Here is a 16,686-nt window from a genome sequence, read left to right on the forward strand (position 1 = left end):
GCCATATAAGACTGGTTGAATGCGTTATGTGGCTATTTTTGTAAAATTTGGTCAAAACCAAGAGAATGTTCAATATTGAAATACTAAAGCAATTCTAGTAACTTGTATCTCAAAATACTTGATAAAAATTCTACTTAGTAAATACACTAAGGTATTCTTCCAGTTTTTGTTTGTTGTTGTCGTTGTTGTTAAATTAAAGTGTGTTTTTTTTTTTTCGAAAATATCTCAAGTCGCATACAACTTAATTATAAGTCCAATACTTTTGAATGCGGTGCCTACAGCAATATTTCACTACAGCGGTTTCAGCTCTCAAAATCAATATATATTCTTGGTGTTATAACTCTTATAAACTGTTTTTGTCGCTTTACTTAGAGATCACGCTATCCCCGGCCATGAAATGATATGGCGATTGACGATAAGAAAGCCAACTATATTCTTCTCTTAAGTTTCAGGGAATTTGATTCTGTCTTGCCGGTTTGCGGTAGGAAGTGGGTATAAATCACGTTTCACGAAAAAAAAAAAAAAAAAAAAAAAAAAAGCCTCTTCCACAATTCGCAAAAAGTACAATAATTTTTTTAGCACTCCACGCTCCATGGAAAATATAACAATGCGTTTTGGAAAATCACGGTTCACGACTACTAGGCATGAATAGATTGTGCTAGTAAATTCAGGAAAAGTTGCTTCACAACATACCAAAAAGTTGCTCTAAAGTTGCTCAAATATCAAAAAGTTGCCACCAAAATTTAGAAAAGTTGCTTGCTCTCTAGAGTCGTTTTGACATGAATTTTGCGTTTTCTTGAAATTGAAGCGCTTGCAGGTTTACTAAGACTTGCCGCAGCGTCTATGGCAACCTCAATGGGGTCAATGTCTGAATTATTTTCATTTTCCTCGTCTAAAATTTCATCTGATTGCGATGCCATAAGTGACTCGGACTTCAGCAAATACCAAGATGGCCGTCGGCAGGCTCTATGTTGCAGCGAATAAAACCAGTTTTAATAAAATCCTTCGAAATGAAACGACCTTTTACGGTTTGGATCGGTTTTATATCAATTTGTTGCTCAAAAGTTGCCAAGGAAGGTAAAAGTTGCCCTAGGTTGCTGGTACTACAAAAAGTTGCTTAAAACGCTAAAAGTTGCTCAAAAGTTGCCGAGCACAATCTATTTATGCTTAACGACTACTTTGGAAATCACGATTCACGAGGAAAAAATAGCCATTTTACATTTCACGGGAAATAACAAAAGCCGATCACGAAACACGAATATACCCTATGAAATATATGTAAAACGTAAAACCGCGGAGTTACGTCCCTCGATGTTTTATTTTGTACAAAAGATAAATTAGCAAGGCTTCAATATGTGTTGCTTTGCAGATCTGCTCTTCTAGCTATGTTTACTGTGTATTATTTTAACTTCAATTAGTACAGGACCCAGACAATCGCAGATATTACTGGCGCTTTACGGTTTACAGTGCGTTGCACTGTTGTAAATGAAGAAAAAAACGTTGGCGCAAAAACTGCTCGCCAAAACTGCGTTAATTCTCGCACGATATCATTCGTCAAGGAATGCTTTTATCTCCAATGCGTTTCCTTTGCTGGCATTCTTAATGTACCTCAGAATATAGTACTCGCAGACTCAAAAGTCAGACTGGTGATGAAATAATCACAACTTACAAAAATAACACAAATGGTAGGAGGTTGGCTCTTTACAGAGAGTAGCCGAGCAGATCGAGCAGTTTTACACTGGCCGGAACTACCAAGTTCTGCCTCGCTGCCCCCTTGATTTGTAGCGTGGCTGGCTGGCTTTCGTCACTAGCCTCGCCACACGTCACGAAAACGGAAACCGGTTTACCAAACATTGACCTCCCTTAATGTTATATTATGACCAGATTCAACTGAAAAAATACTGGAATAAATGCACAGAAGGTATTTTATTGATTTCCTTGCATTTCAGCTAGACTCTATCAGTTAAAAAATGTACGACATCAGCTAGCTATAGGCACCTTTTAACTTTAGCCCTTTGTTGTTTATCATCTACATACCCTTACATGTTAGTTCATCTAATATTGATTTGTATGCGGACGATACGACAATTACTTCGCACGCAGCTTTTCGAAATATGTCAAAGCTGTAAACTGATGAAAATTTGCTTTTCAAAAGCGTTTGGGTTTCTATTTGTACGAGATACTCTCACTGAATTTTTTTTGGTGCAGACCACAAAGTAAAACTCTGCAAAAACACGATATGAAACCCCCAAAATGCAGTTCCTACAGTCGCTCTGAGCATTCTATTACAACGTATAGAAATAGAATACAATCTCTACAACGGAGGCCTGTACTCGAAATAGTTATCAGGTTTTAGTATCCCACCCATTAATTTTTCGCGCGCTCATTGGGCAAAACGCATCACGTGGTACAAAATCGGACGACGGGTATCAGCGAATATACCCAGTCCGATTTGATATCCGTCACCCGATTTTGTAGGCAAGCACAAAACAAACGAATGAAGTCAACTTATTCAATTCAAACTTTTAATGAAATCACAGAGTTAAAAAAAAAAACACGTAAACCAATCAACTTACATTTGTTTTACGCCGGGTTTATTACTTAGGTTTTTCCTATAAATTTACTGGCGTAAATAGTTAACCTACTATTCTCAAAAAGTAGTCTTTCGTGCTTATTCATACTTAAAAAAGAAGTTAATAAGCACCTTCAACATGAAACAAAAAAGCGTGTTATTTTCCAGTAAATCAACAATTATGCAAATTAGGACAATTCGTGAGAAAGTTCACGCGACGGGATTTTGACTTGCCAAATGAGAGTTTGCGAATTTAGTTAGACTTACGGACGGACTCATAAAAGATATATTTGGTTTCAAAAGACACTGCCGCACTTTGGAGAAATTTAGCTTTAAAACCCCCTTTTTTGTATCTGATAACCAAAAAATGCTAATATTTGGAGTCAAGCCAAAGTAAAGCTTTTTATCCCAAATCGTTTATGTCACAGACATAAGTTGTTTATATGCCGGACAATATATAACAGTCGTAAAAATGATCAAGGCTCATCAGACGTTAATAAAATTAGCCGTTGAAGTTGACATAAATTTGCCACCGTGTCTTGCTTAATTTACTCCAAAAACTAGGGGGTGGTCAAAATCCGAAGGAATTTATTTTATTTTATTAAGAATAGCACCGATCCTAATCTTATCCAATAGAGAAAAACGCTGAACGTTTGAAGGGAATCGTGGAACCGTGGAGCTTGCCCGGTTCTTACTGACAATGACACTTAAAATATATTCTTTACCTTGATGATTTTCCCCTGTCCTGAAACGACAGCATTTTTAAATAAACACAGAGCGAGTTCACGGAGTAACGATACTATAAAAAAAATACTACATACGAAAAGGACTCATTTTTGCCCAGGAAAAAAAGATGTGAGGAAAATATTTCGACGCATGCAGCATAAAAAACATATTTTACATCGAATTTCATATTTTATCCAATCATATTTTACGCAGTTGCCTGATGGTTAGCGCGCCAGACACCGGAGCAGACATTCCAGGTTCGAGATTTGGCCGGGTTCATTGTGTTGGGCAAGGCACTTTACTCTCATTGTGCTTTTTTCAAACCAGTTGCATGGAAAAATTGTTACCGGCAAAATCGTGCTAAGGAGGGGGGGGGGGGGGGTACCTTGCGATGGGCTATAGCATCCTATCCAGGGGGAGTAGAAATAGCCCTAGCCAACTCGAAATGACTTCAGATATTTCCAAGAGAAAATAAGTGATTTAGTAAATAGCAAAAGCTGGTTCGCAAACGTTCTCTTTAACTTCCCCTCTCTTCTCCCCTATTCCTCTCGCTTAGCTAGCCCATCGCTCTTTTCCCCGTCCCTACGTATTATTAAGTCTTTTCACAAGCTAACGGAGGAGTCGCGCTTTTAGTAAACCATAAATAAAACCCTATAGACCCATAAACAAGCGCACATACTGTTCAATTTACCCACACATTACTTTTATTGAGATTTTTTTGTCTAGATCTACTACAATAACTTCAATACTTTTGCCCCAATGATCGCCATTCTATAAATCTGGCAGATCTCTTTAAATGGCTTCCCTCAGGTTAAGCTCAAATCTAAAAGATGACAATAAAAACAGGCCATCATCAGTTCAGAGAGTTGGATATTTTCGCTGTTGATAACAAATGCTCTGTGAATCACAATTTTGTGTTGAAATATTATGACAAAGCAACTGCCACAAAACAGTTGGGGCAATTCATGGTTATAACATAATTGCAGGAATGCGAAAGCTCTCATAAACTTGTAATTCTACTGGTCCTCTAGTGTAGCATGCATTTACTACTGTTTTGTGAGCTACTGTTCCTGTTTTTTGTTTCAGAAGTGTTCTCTCAAAACTAACCGTACCCAAATTCGCAAGTAGGCAGTCAGAAGCGCGATCTACTGTCCTGATTTCTTACGATTTCAAGTCACTGACCTGATATGCCACGATATCGCGATCATTTGAAGTAAAGTATTGTTACTGTACTGTTAATTGAAAAGAGGTTTTACCAATAGAACAGAACCGCGTAATTTTAATTTAGCGGTGTTCAGCGGTCGTAAAAAAATAAAAACTTTCCCGCCAAAACAAAACTTGAGTGCGTTTTTTCGGTGCTAAAGTTTGGAATTCCATTGATGACTCACTAAAATCTAAGAGTCGTGCTTGTTTCAAAAATCTCATAAAAGAATTTATTATCTCCAACTACTTACTGGTTACATTGATGAACTCTATTTTTCTTTTCTGTGTGTACATACACTTTTCTTTTTTTTGTTCTCTGTCTGTGTGTGTGTGTGTGTGTGAATGGAAATCGTGTCTTTATTTAACTTTATTGCAATATTTTTTCCGCTTGGCCCAGCCACTTAGCTCGATTAGCCTTAGCTATTTCTAAGTGGCTGTGCTATTTTTTATTGTTAATTTTTCCTCTTGCATTTATTTATTTTATTGTAACTCTTCTGGGCACGAAATAAAAGATTGTTGTCGTTGTTGTTGTTGTTGTTGTTGTTGAGTGCGCTCGCCAATTGCGCGATGTTTTCCGACGAGTACTAAGACATTCAAATGCAGTCGCAATTTCCAAACTTATCGCTAAATTTTGATTTTGAAAGTTTAGAGAATGAAACTCTAAACAAATGAGTGGAAAGTGAAAAAGAGCAGAAAAGGAACTTGGTAAAAGTGTTGAAGACCAAGTCAATACAATTTGCAGTACGTAGCTTGCAAGCATGGCTTCAACTGACAACTGAGCAATAAATATAACCAGATTTTTGGCTGAATTTGGGTACGGTAAATACCTAATCGTATTTTTTTGGTACGCTTCGGCGGCCTATCAGGATCGTTTGGTCTCACCAAAATACGAACCATGGCTCGACCAAACTCGCCTGATATACCACCGAAACGAGGAATTTATGTGCGATCGATCTTGTGACAACAGTTATATTTATTACCCAACCCGATTATTTGAGGCTATTTAAAAAAGTATTTAACGGTAGGAATCTACTCTTCGAAAATTCGTTTGCAAGTTTTATAATTGTATACGATTGTATTATTAAGGGAGTTTTTTTTGTGTGTTTCACTGTTTTTATTAAGATGATCAAAACCGATATTTTTGGCGGATAATTAACAAAATGGAAAAACTGAAAATAGTTTGGAAAGCGTTTTAAGTTCATCAGCCTAAAAAGCAGGCTTCAGTAACTGCTCGGTAATATAAGCTCAGATGCGATGTGCGGGTCCAAGATCGGAACTTTGTTGCGTGGAAAAGAGTCAAATCAAAAATAAATATCTCTATATCACGGAGAAATCAAATTCACGTGCGCAATAACTTTATCGAAAAAGCGATACTTACTTCTCATTTTTCTGGCTTAACGTTTGCGTCAAACTGGCCGATTATGTTTCCTTGTGGGGAATAGCGTGCCACAATGTAAGTCTCAGTGTAGCCTTGGCTGTTCACTATCTTCTTGAGAGCCGCTCCCACGCGGGTAGTTCCCTTCCAGATCACCTGCAATGCAAACTCTTTCAATAAGTACAACTATAGTTACTTTCTTCTAATGACAGTTACTTTTTTAATAAGGTGCCATTCTCCTTACTTGCAGAGTCCTGATTTTGGCGGCAATATTCATCTTCGGGTAAATTTCGAAAGTCTTCGGAAGACTTCGGAAATCTTCGGAATACTTCGGTTCAACTTCAGAACGAAAATAGATACTTCTAGGCAGTACAATTTGGGATTAATTGTACTGCTCTCGTCTACATCAGAATTTAGCAATTTTGTTGAGTGTACTATATAGATACAGGTATAAATACCTGGGTGAAGTGGCCATAGCCACCAGCGTTAAACTCCTGCCTTATCTCTGGAGGGTTGCTGTAGTCGTAAAGAGAAACCTCGTTGTACCTATATGAATAAAAAAAAAAAAACAATACAAGCCGGCTTGTTTGAGTTAGGGATTTTTGTCTTAACACTACGGGAAACATTGTATCAGATATCTTGGACCATTCCTATGGTCAAAACTAAGCAAATACCTGAAAAACTCGCCAACAGTAGCAACTTTCAGAACAAAAATTAGAAACTGAATCTATCGGACTATGTAGAATACAATAGTAACTGCTGTAAGCTCTGTAGCGCTTAGAAGATATTGTGAATATTAGTTTTTAGTTAAGTATTTTAAATGATTTTAGGCTTAGTATTATTAATAGTTTTTTAGGTATTTTAATTGGTGTCCCCAATAAGCCCACAAGGGCTAAATACATTAACACTAAAATGTAAATTTTACTTACTTTTACTTTTAACACGGTGAAACTTTCTCGCATACGACAAGCTTCCCACATTCACTACGACATGACTTAGGACCATTTATTATATAGACGCGAGTGTTTTACTGGAAAATAGACCACTGATAAACTCATGCGAAATTATTACTAAAGTGCTATAAAATCAGTAAACTATCAATTATTAACATGGCAAATTGAATATTCAATCGACCCCGATACCCCGAAGCCCCGCTAACTGGAAATGATTTTTCCGTTTTCCTTCAGAGATCAACTACCGGGTTCTACTGTTGTTGTCTTGACTTTGTATGGCACTTACCAAGACTGCACTGCGTCAGCACATGAGGCGACTGATGAGCCTCCTGCCCAGTACAGGTTTTCTCCTTGTCCAGTGACCTGCGCGTGCTGTAGAGACCCTATTTCTGCCAGGTGATCGGCCCAGTCCTTAGCATGTTGAGCCAGTGTGGCATCCCAGACCAGCGCAGGCGTGTTCTGATGAAGAGCGCGCTTGGCATTATGGGCTTGCAGACAGGCGTCCTCGTCCACTTCATATTCAGAAAAATGTTAATATATGCACGTTCACCATAATCAAACTTAACGGTTTAATTCATGTACAGAGACTTACAAAATAGGTGGTATATATTCTTATCGTTATCGTTCTCATAGAAAAAGCTATTCTTTATCGTAGTTTAAAAAGTAAAGCCTCTTTCACACAAAGGACATAACAACATGAACATGACAACTTAAGAAAAGAAAAAATCATTTTTTTCTAATTGCTTATGTATTTATAAACTGCTTTTTCTTGGAAATATGTTTAAAATGGATGTTAGTGATGGACTTCGCTTGACCATAAAGCAAAATGGCGGTCCTGCCTATTGTCCCATTCAAGAGTTAAAAATAATAACCAAATTACATGATAACATGCGCAAAAAAACAGAAACAGATCATACACACAGAAAGTTAAGGCATCAAACCTAACTACTGGGAAAGAATTAGCGAACAATAGCGATATAAGCAGTAATGATAAGCCTTTCTGGACCTCTGCTGTGGCGTACTCACAATTTAATCCCGCTCATCTGACCAAACCGAGGGAATCGCTCGCGCGTTGCTATGTGACGTCAAACTGGCAGTGATGAGTCGGTCACGAATAAACAACTGGAAACAATAGAGTCACCTCCCCCCCCCCCCCCTGCGCGCCCCAAAAAAGAAAAAAAATGTATTTATCTCACTAATTTACATTTCATATTATTATATGAGTCCTTCGTTACTGTTTTTTCACTAGCTCATCTTTCACGTGTTTCTAAATTCGTGTTATTTCGTTGTTGAATAGTTTTAATTTGCGTGCATATGCATTTGTTTGTTTGTTTGTTTGTTTGTTTGTTTGTTTGTTTCAACTCACCTTTGGGGACTGGAGTGGGTGGCACTGAAACACAAATATCAATAATAAACTTTAATTTTAAGAGTACACAAAGCGCTTGTTTTAATTAGCTACTGAAAGGAGCGTGCATTAGCTCTTTAACTCTTGAAATAGTGTGTAAGCATCAACCTTTTTTCAAAAAAATCGAAAAAAAAATTAAGTAAAATCAATCTTTATTTAACGTGGTCAGCATGCTTAGCTGAAGAGCTAGTTTGCAGGTGCGCCACGAAACAAAAAAACAAAATTGAAAATAAAAACTTCTTGGAAGTGTATAAAAATAAATTAAGCTATAATTAAGAATAACAACAGATTACAATATTATCTAACTGAGATAAAAAAATTAAAAAATTTAAAACTTACAAAATGAAAAATTTTTAAAATATTATTATAAACAGTAAGATAGACAAATTGACAAACTTCTTGGTCAAAGTCCTGTAAGATTTAATGTCCTTAAATTCGTTTTAAAAATCGTGTAAGTTTTTATTTTTGTTGTGTCGCCTGGTAAAGAGTTCCACAGTTTCGATGCAGTTTATCTCCACGATTTAAGGCCATATTTTGTTCAATTTAGTTTCTGAAGGTCCACAATCGTGTTGCCTCTTCTGTCCAGAAACGTAGAAATGTCTAAAGTGACTTGAATGGATAATGGAGGAGGGATTGGTCGAACTTTTTTGCTTTTACATTATAATAAAGCTTTCAAATATAAATTTTTGCGAGGGAGTGGAAAGTGGGGAAGTTTTATGGTTTGATGAACTGGTCATGGAGAAATAATACCTGGATAGCGTTTAATACCAGATGAGTGTTTTAAATTAGCTGTTCAACAATTGAGCTTAGATAAGCAAATAAACAGTTGTAAATCAGACCTCATGCTCACTATCTTACTCCTGAGCTTTTCTAAGAAGATCCCAATAAGTTAGTTAACTATAACTTAAATAAAGTAGATGGATATACATTTTCCGTGTTTACATATATAGCCTCATCTAAATAAGAGTGGGGTTGGGAGAATTCGAGACAGTTATCCAAACCTAAGACGCAAAAAAGTCCTCTATTTTTTTATAAATATTTCGCAAAAATAGTTCGACAAATAAAGGGGATTTGGTTTATTTACTTCTTGATTGAAATAGATTTTCTCAAAACGCGCATATGACAACGCATGAACCAATCAAAATTCGTGTCATAAGTGTTCTAGTACACTTTGTGGCAAGTAGCGCCGTCGTGTCGATAAGAGCGAATTCACGTAAATCTTGCAGTAAAATACGGAACGTTTGGTAAAAACTAAAATAAATGCTAAAAATTCGGCTCTATAAGGAGAGAACTTCAAGATGAGGAGCTATTTTAAGCTGGAAACGCTCTTGAAAGAGAAGTGAACTTGCCTGAGTGATTTGGAAGCCCGATAACATAGTTGAAAAGTCTCATCGTTGTGAAGTTTGGCTGGATAATTAAGAATCATAGCACATTGCACGGGGTATTATTCAGATACATTGTAGCGATTCAAACAAGTTCAGTTTCTTCTACTTTCGTTTCCTCCGTCTTTGTAATGTGCTTCAAGCGTAGAATAAATCTCAAATTGACATCAAAATCTGCTTTGATTTTCTGACAAATATCTCCATTTTTCCTCTTCCCGAAGCCCATCTTGAAAAAAAAAAGTTTACGACTATTATTGCCAACGTAGCAGTAGAATTTTTACGCTGAGAACATCTCAGAGAAAATGCATTTTAAGCGTCATTTTAAGCAGATTTGACGGCAAAAAGACTGCAATCGATAGGCAGCGCAAAGTTTGAATTTAAGGTTAAAGATTTACAGTTTGCAACATATACTTTCGTGTGCGTTAACGTTTTTTTTTGTAATAGCTTTTTTTTCCTAATAAAGAATGTCTTAAAGGGAATTTTATTGTAGTACTTGGATACAAAAATTTACTTGAAAAATGTTTACCGCGTATTTTGTTGCATATTTTGTCGTTCGATTGAGCTCCTTCCACGAGCTCGTCTAGCTCACGATTATCAAGGTAGGTGAAGGGCTGTGGTTCTTCCTTCTTTTGCTTTTTTTTCTTCGAGCTCTTACGGGAAGAGAAAGCCGGAACACACATCAAGCTAAGCATAATTTGTCTCCGGTGTCTGGGACGCCATGGGTTCGATTCCCGTCGGGGACTCGGAATTTTTCTTTGTCCCATGCTCGAGTCATGTTGAATATTCCATCTCCATAATTTATTACCGAGCTTAAATTTACCATCTTTATTATTTACTAAAATTTGTATTTTTTTTCATTTCTTTAATATTTGTACACTTGACAGTTTTTAATTGTGCCGGGAAACACAGAAAGCGTGACGTCACAACCGTGTTTACATACTCTCATCTAAACTCACCTATCGACCAATGAGAGCGCGCGTACTATCTTAGATTAACTGATCTAGCTAATATTACACATGATTTCGCACAAAAAGTTTTTTTAAATGAATAAAATAAATAATAAATAATAAGAATCAATGTATTGATTAACATACTACAAACTAATCTAAAGTACTAAAACTGTTAACAATGTGTGAATATATTTAAAAGTGATTTTTAAAAAAAAAAAAAAAAACATTGTTTAAGAAGATTATATGGTTTTATGTTTTCAGGTTCTTATATAAGTAGTTTGTTCCAAAATTATGCCCCTTCCTCCAGATTTACGTGAAAATTTCCAATAATTTGTCCTTTTATAATCAATGAACGCTGTTAGGTATTATGTATGCCTATATTTTGTCTTTTACTTACCTTCACAGTTGCCGCAGCTTGCGTAGCAGGTGCTTTGCATAAAATTATGGTATGGGCTACTTTTAGCACAGTAACCGGCTGCAGCCCACTGAGTACATCCTGAGCTTTGGTCAAGCTGGTTTTCAGTGCACACTGCAAATTGAATGTACCAAAGTAACATTTTATAAGTGAACGGCTGATCAGACACCGAGGGCCAGAAGTGGTTAACTAGCTACTAGCTTTCTTTAAAGGCGCGTTTCGTTCTTGGAGGCACGTTTTAACTCACACAACATCTTGTGTGAGTTAAATTACGTCTTGATTACTATTACTTAAAGGTTTAAAGAAGGGATTGAAGAAAAAAAATGAAACACTACCAGGCAGTTGACCCCCACGTAAGAGCACTCTAGGTTGTCATGATCAGGGGACTGTCTGGTGTCCGTAATTTAATTTTTAGCTAAAAATTTCTTATTTTAAACTCACCTAAAATTTTAAAGAACAACATCCCCCGAAATCACCTCAAAATCTACAAAACACCGCCAAACACATGGGGTAAAATATATGGGGTAATGAAAGCGTTTTTGGATTTCTTGAAAGACGAACGAGATATTTCCGTTAAACCCATGTGAACGGTGCAAAAACGACCACGCATACAAGGGGACATGTCGCAGGGACAAAATCATGTGTTGTTTGACTGATGCACGAGGTCCCTGCGACATGTCTCCTTTTTGTTCGGGCACCTTTATAGATGCACAGGTAGGAAGATCACGCGAAGCTTTGGCTATGTCGTAATTAAAAAGAAACTGACACATACCATAAATGCACTGCCCCTGATATGTATTTAGGTGGTCCTAAGGGACGGACCATAATTTTCTAAGAGGGGGGGGGGGGGGGGGGGGGGTGAAAAAATTTCCTCTGCAAACATTTTCTTTTAGTTTATGCACCTCTGCAAACATTTTTTTTCGAAATTCTTACTAATTTTTGTCATACAAATCGTTTTTGCAAACAATTTATTTTGTCTTTCCAGGCCCTGCAAACAATTTTTTTCAATATTTTTCATCCCCCCCCCCCTCCAAAAAAATAATGGTCCGTCCCTAAGAGACTGTTGTTTTTCGTCTAACGCTAATTTTGACTTGAATATATCCCTGATTACTTTTTCCCGTTTTTCCTTTTAGATCAACTGATTTCAATTCTTTTATCGAATATTCATGGTATTCTAGCTTTAAACGGAAGAAATATTTTGTAACCTGGGCCAATTAAAATTACTTACTAGCGCGTTTATCCACAGGTGTCTCATCTTGAGAGATATCCACAGGACGTTTTGGTACTGGGAACAAGCGCTCTGGGGCGCCATGACAGGTGACTTGAAATGCAACGAGGAACAAACCAATAAAGAAAAAAGACATCGTTCTTGAAATTTCCTGAAATCGAAAAAAAAGGTTAAGTTTTGATGATGCAGGGATGGCGAGGGGATGAGAGCTCTCATCTCCTACCAATGTGGCCCGAATTCGAATCCTGAATACAGTCAACTCTCTCTAAGACGGACACCGTCGGGACCGGCCCCAACTGTCCGTCTTATAGAGGTTTCCGCCTTATAGATAGTCGAGGTAACGTGACACCAGGAACTTTAAGACGATATAGCTAAACGGCTATGCACAACGAATACACGTCTGTTTTAGTCGCTTACGTTAGCAAAACCTATAAAGTGGAACAAATATAATGTCAGAGATTCGACTTGTTTGTTAATAACAAACGGTGATACTGTAAGTAGAAAACTAAATCTACAAGTTTAAGCAGAGAAGTAATGCGTTTTAGCGGATTGTTTTTTGATAAATTTGGTATTCTAAAGGCGCTGACCTGCTATGTTATATGTCGATAACAAGTTTTGAAGCATTATTCACGAAAAAATAACTTTTAGTGCCAGTTGGTTGGCGGTTTCAAAGTGTCCGTTGTCCGTCTTAGAGAGGTGACCGTCTTACAGAGAGTTTTCTTACAGTAAAATGACTGAAAAACGGCAGGGACTATAACCAGGTGTCCGTCTTATGGAGGTGTCCGTCTTATATAGGTGTCCGTTAAGAGAGAGTTGACTGTATTGGCGTCACAGTTTGTTGTTGGCTACCGCCATTGCTCCGAGGAATTTTTGTCCTGGCTATCCCTCTTAGTTCCTCCCTCCACAAAAACCTTTTTTCTCACTTCAATACAATCGGGCATCTGAGGGCGACTTTTTTCAGTCGTAATACTGTATATTGTTTTACCCTCGTAAAACAAAGCTAAAATATTTATTTATTTATTTAATTTTAAGTTTTTTATTTATTTAATTTTAAGTTTTTTATTTATTTTATTTTTATTTATTTATTTTGCCACTCAAACAAAAAATAAGTTGATATTGCAAGTATAAATGAAGTGGAAGATAAAGAATTACCCAAGGCCCAAAAGGCAGAAACGTTTTTCGGCCTTCCCCTTATTTAAGCAAGAAAAAGCCAACCTTTTGTTCGGCCCCATTTTCTAAGGTTTAAAAAAAATTTAAGCTTGGAAAATATAATTTTTGTGTGTTCTTTGACCTTGACTTTCGGTTAAAACAAGCAAAAAAGGACTATTGACCTCACGTTTGGTCAAAAACATAGACATATTGTATTTACTGCTTTTGATGTAAAAAATAAACGTTTTTCTAAAGAATCGCCCAGACCAGGCTCGTGAACTAAAACCCTTGAATATACCTTCCTTAAGACGATGCCACTAAAATCTTAACTATTACATAGCTTGCTATGCTAATAAAGATGTGTATGTCCTTTTCATAAGGATACACCAGTTGTACATGTATTCCCCAGACTTTTTTTTTTTGCGATCGTAAAATTACTTAAAAATAATACACTTGCGACAGCAAAAAGGTGGCCGCGGCCGCTTAACAGAGGTGGCCGTTGAATAGAGGTGTCAAATACAGCAGTTTAGTGACAAATAAATCGGGACTTTGGAAAGTGGCCGCTTAATGCTGGGTGGCCGCTTAATAGAGGTCGGACTGTATTATGAAAATTTAGATATTAACTTAATTTGCAAGTTGTTAAAGATCGAGTTCTGGAGCTATGTGAACAAAAAGCATATTACGTCTATTTTTTTAAATGAGCAAAAAACCTAAAAAAAAAAAATTTAAAAAAAAAATTTAAGAAATTTTAAAATAGTAGGTCGCAAAAGTAGAAAAACTCGGAAGAGTTAAAGATTTACAAAACATAGTGCGAAATAAAGTTTTCCATTCGCCCCTTCAAACGCTGCATAAAACAATGATTAAAAAGTTTAGTAATATAGCAGAATTTCATATCCCTGTAATTACATAAGTTATCATTACAAATTTTCCTCGTTCAGCGCTGGGTGTTTTTCTCTGATGATCGACTGATGAAACTGAAGGTGGTGGACGATGGCACATAAAATTAACCCTATTCAGACCGGGGGGGGGGGCTTTTGAGGCCCGCGCTGGCTTTGAACTTTTATAACTTTTTTTAACATTTAACCAAACGCTGCCAAACTTTCTGAGTTTTCCTAAAATTTATCTGGCAACAATTTGCTAGGGTTGAATGATGTGTCAGGAACTTGACATAACCATGGCAACGGCATTTTGACAGGCATGTTTTCCCAAATTTGTAATTTTGCGTGTTTCTGTTACCAAAAATCAACTTTTATTTTTTATTTTTACGGGTTTAAAGCACATTTTTATTCATTTTGAGTACTTTGCAAAATCGGGTGGTTTTCTAGTTTTCTGTTTTATGTTTTCATTGGTTATTAGAGTTATATTTAGATGAAAATGTTTGTTATCAAATCGTCATCAAGTGAAACAATGGCTTTTTATCTTGGTTATATGTTATGGTGTTGCATAAGTTCCTTCGAGAGCCGTTAATAATTTGAAATTTCTTAACTATGCATGGTAGAGTCTATTTTATCCAAAATGCTCAAATATATTGTGATGATACTATCAAGTAAGGGTAACAGTTCACGTCTTCTTGTTGTTTTTAGCCTCTTATCAGAGTCACCATTTGAAGAAAAGGTTTGATTATCGTCCTGAATGTGTCCTGAATTGTTATTGTAAAACCCAGCCGTTCTCTCCGCAACCATCCGTTCAAATAGTGAGCCAAATAATGCAGCCTAAGAAACCCACTCTTAATAAGTTTGATCGCTTAAATGCTTAAAGGAATCAAAAGACCACCGACTACCCAAGTACCCCCCAAAAAATTACTCAAGTTCTTTTGTGCTCGACGTTGTTAAGATAAACCGCCTTATACTAACACTAACTAATGTCTTAAGCTTCCTGTAAACGTTAGCAGTAACAACATTAAAATACACGGAGTAACAGTGTTTCGATTGAGCTTCATACAATAGCAATACAAGTTGGTGTTAAAGGTACAGAAACGTTAAGCTATGCAAAAATTAAATACATTTTTTCACGCAGCTGTTACGCATGAAATAATTTCCTATTCGCTACATTCAGAATTATAATGAGTAGCATCGCAGCCAATGAGCGTGCGCCTTCAGTGACTCGCTATTGCTGAATTCACACTCTTTTCTTTCCTTCATGCTTTAGGCGTCGGTTTCATTTCCTAAGCACCCATTGTTTCTATCTGCTTCCTTGCCACCTCTTTCGTATTTTCTTTACCTGAGCAGGCTATTATTATATTTTTTTAAAGAGGCGAGCCGCATTTTACTCTGGTTTTCCTTCAAGAAAACCAAAACCAATTCTTAACTGGGATGTCAATAACTCTACGTATTAACGTCTGCGCTGGGGGGTTACGCATGCAAATTCATATCTGCCTCACGTATTTCAGAAGCTTTTTTAGAAAGAAATAAAAATAGAGTTAAAGTTCATCGATTTTCGCAAGGTTTTTTAGAAATAAATAAAAATAGAGTTAAAGTTCATCGATTTTCGCAAGCGCACGAACTCAATCAAAATTTGTATCAAATGGCTTAAGAAAGTGGTCTTCGTCTTTCACAGAGTATGCTATCTTAATTCTAAACGGTGCTTTCTTTACAAGTAAGTGTTCTGTATTTGAATTTATTTATAACGCAATGTTGAGAGAAATATACGATACATTTTTAGACTAAGTTGTGCACAACGTTTTCCGTGCAAGTAACCACTGTAAAAATTGAAATTACTCTTACCTATGAAACGTTTCCTCCAAGGTTTCAAATGTTTCCGTGAAGTCCTTTCTCTGCTCCGCTCTCTGAGAACACACTCTACGTAATGTAATAAATGCTCATTGATATGTTGATTTAGCTAAGGAAACAGGTCACATGCATATCATTTCTAACGGACTTGTTGAAATTTGTTTTGTTTTTGCACATAAAAGCGGTTGTCATTTTAACATGATATTCTGTTAATATAACGTGGCGCAGAATTTTAAGTTATTCTTCTAATTACCTTGAGCTTAAATACAAATTGTAGCTTTCAGGAGAGTAATTTTTAAAGCTAAAGGTTGAATCCTTGAAGAGAACATTAAAGTACCTTCCTTGTACCCTCAAGTTTCTAAACGTGCAACTCTCCGATTAACGAAAGATGGAGTGCGTTAATCAAATGCGAGAGCCAAGTTGCGATCGTCATCAAAATTAATGACTCACTGAACGCATGTTTATTCATTCAGCATAACTTTCTTTCGTTTTGTTCATTCCTACTTTGCCTTGAGAAGGTCGCGTTGGCTTTTTAATTATTTTACTTTACCGCGTCAGCTATAAAAACCCAAAATTGTCAGAAACATACAAGCAAACAG

The 16,686-nt window shown here is 36.6% G+C and overlaps 1 protein-coding gene across 1 annotated transcript; it reads right to left on the reverse strand.

Moving 5' to 3' along the window:
• Window positions 1-3,988: 3,988 nt before the first annotated feature.
• Window positions 3,989-9,126, reverse strand: LOC144646968 (ectin-like). Its single transcript, XM_078506690.1, has 6 exons — window positions 9,085-9,126; window positions 8,196-8,219; window positions 7,116-7,341; window positions 6,335-6,422; window positions 5,880-6,032; window positions 3,989-4,121 (listed from the first exon to the last, which is right to left on the reverse strand). Coding segments are annotated over exons 1-5 (489 nt in total). The 5' UTR covers window positions 9,086-9,126; the 3' UTR covers window positions 3,989-4,121; window positions 5,880-5,882.
• Window positions 9,127-16,686: the final 7,560 nt, after the last annotated feature.

The sequence above is a fragment of the Oculina patagonica genome, chromosome 3 (genome assembly GCF_052425735.1).
Source record: "Oculina patagonica isolate OP01 chromosome 3, crgOcupat, whole genome shotgun sequence".
Lineage (NCBI taxonomy): Eukaryota > Metazoa > Cnidaria > Anthozoa > Scleractinia > Oculinidae > Oculina > Oculina patagonica.

Coding starts and splice junctions, on each gene's coding strand:
- LOC144646968 (XM_078506690.1), bottom strand. Junction 7,342..8,195: donor ACCCACTCCAGTCCCCAAAG/GTGAGTTGAAAC, acceptor CTGAATATGAAG/TGGACGAGGACGCCTGTCTG. Junction 6,033..6,334: donor GCTATGGCCACTTCACCCAG/GTATTTATACCT, acceptor TTTGCATTGCAG/GTGATCTGGAAGGGAACTAC.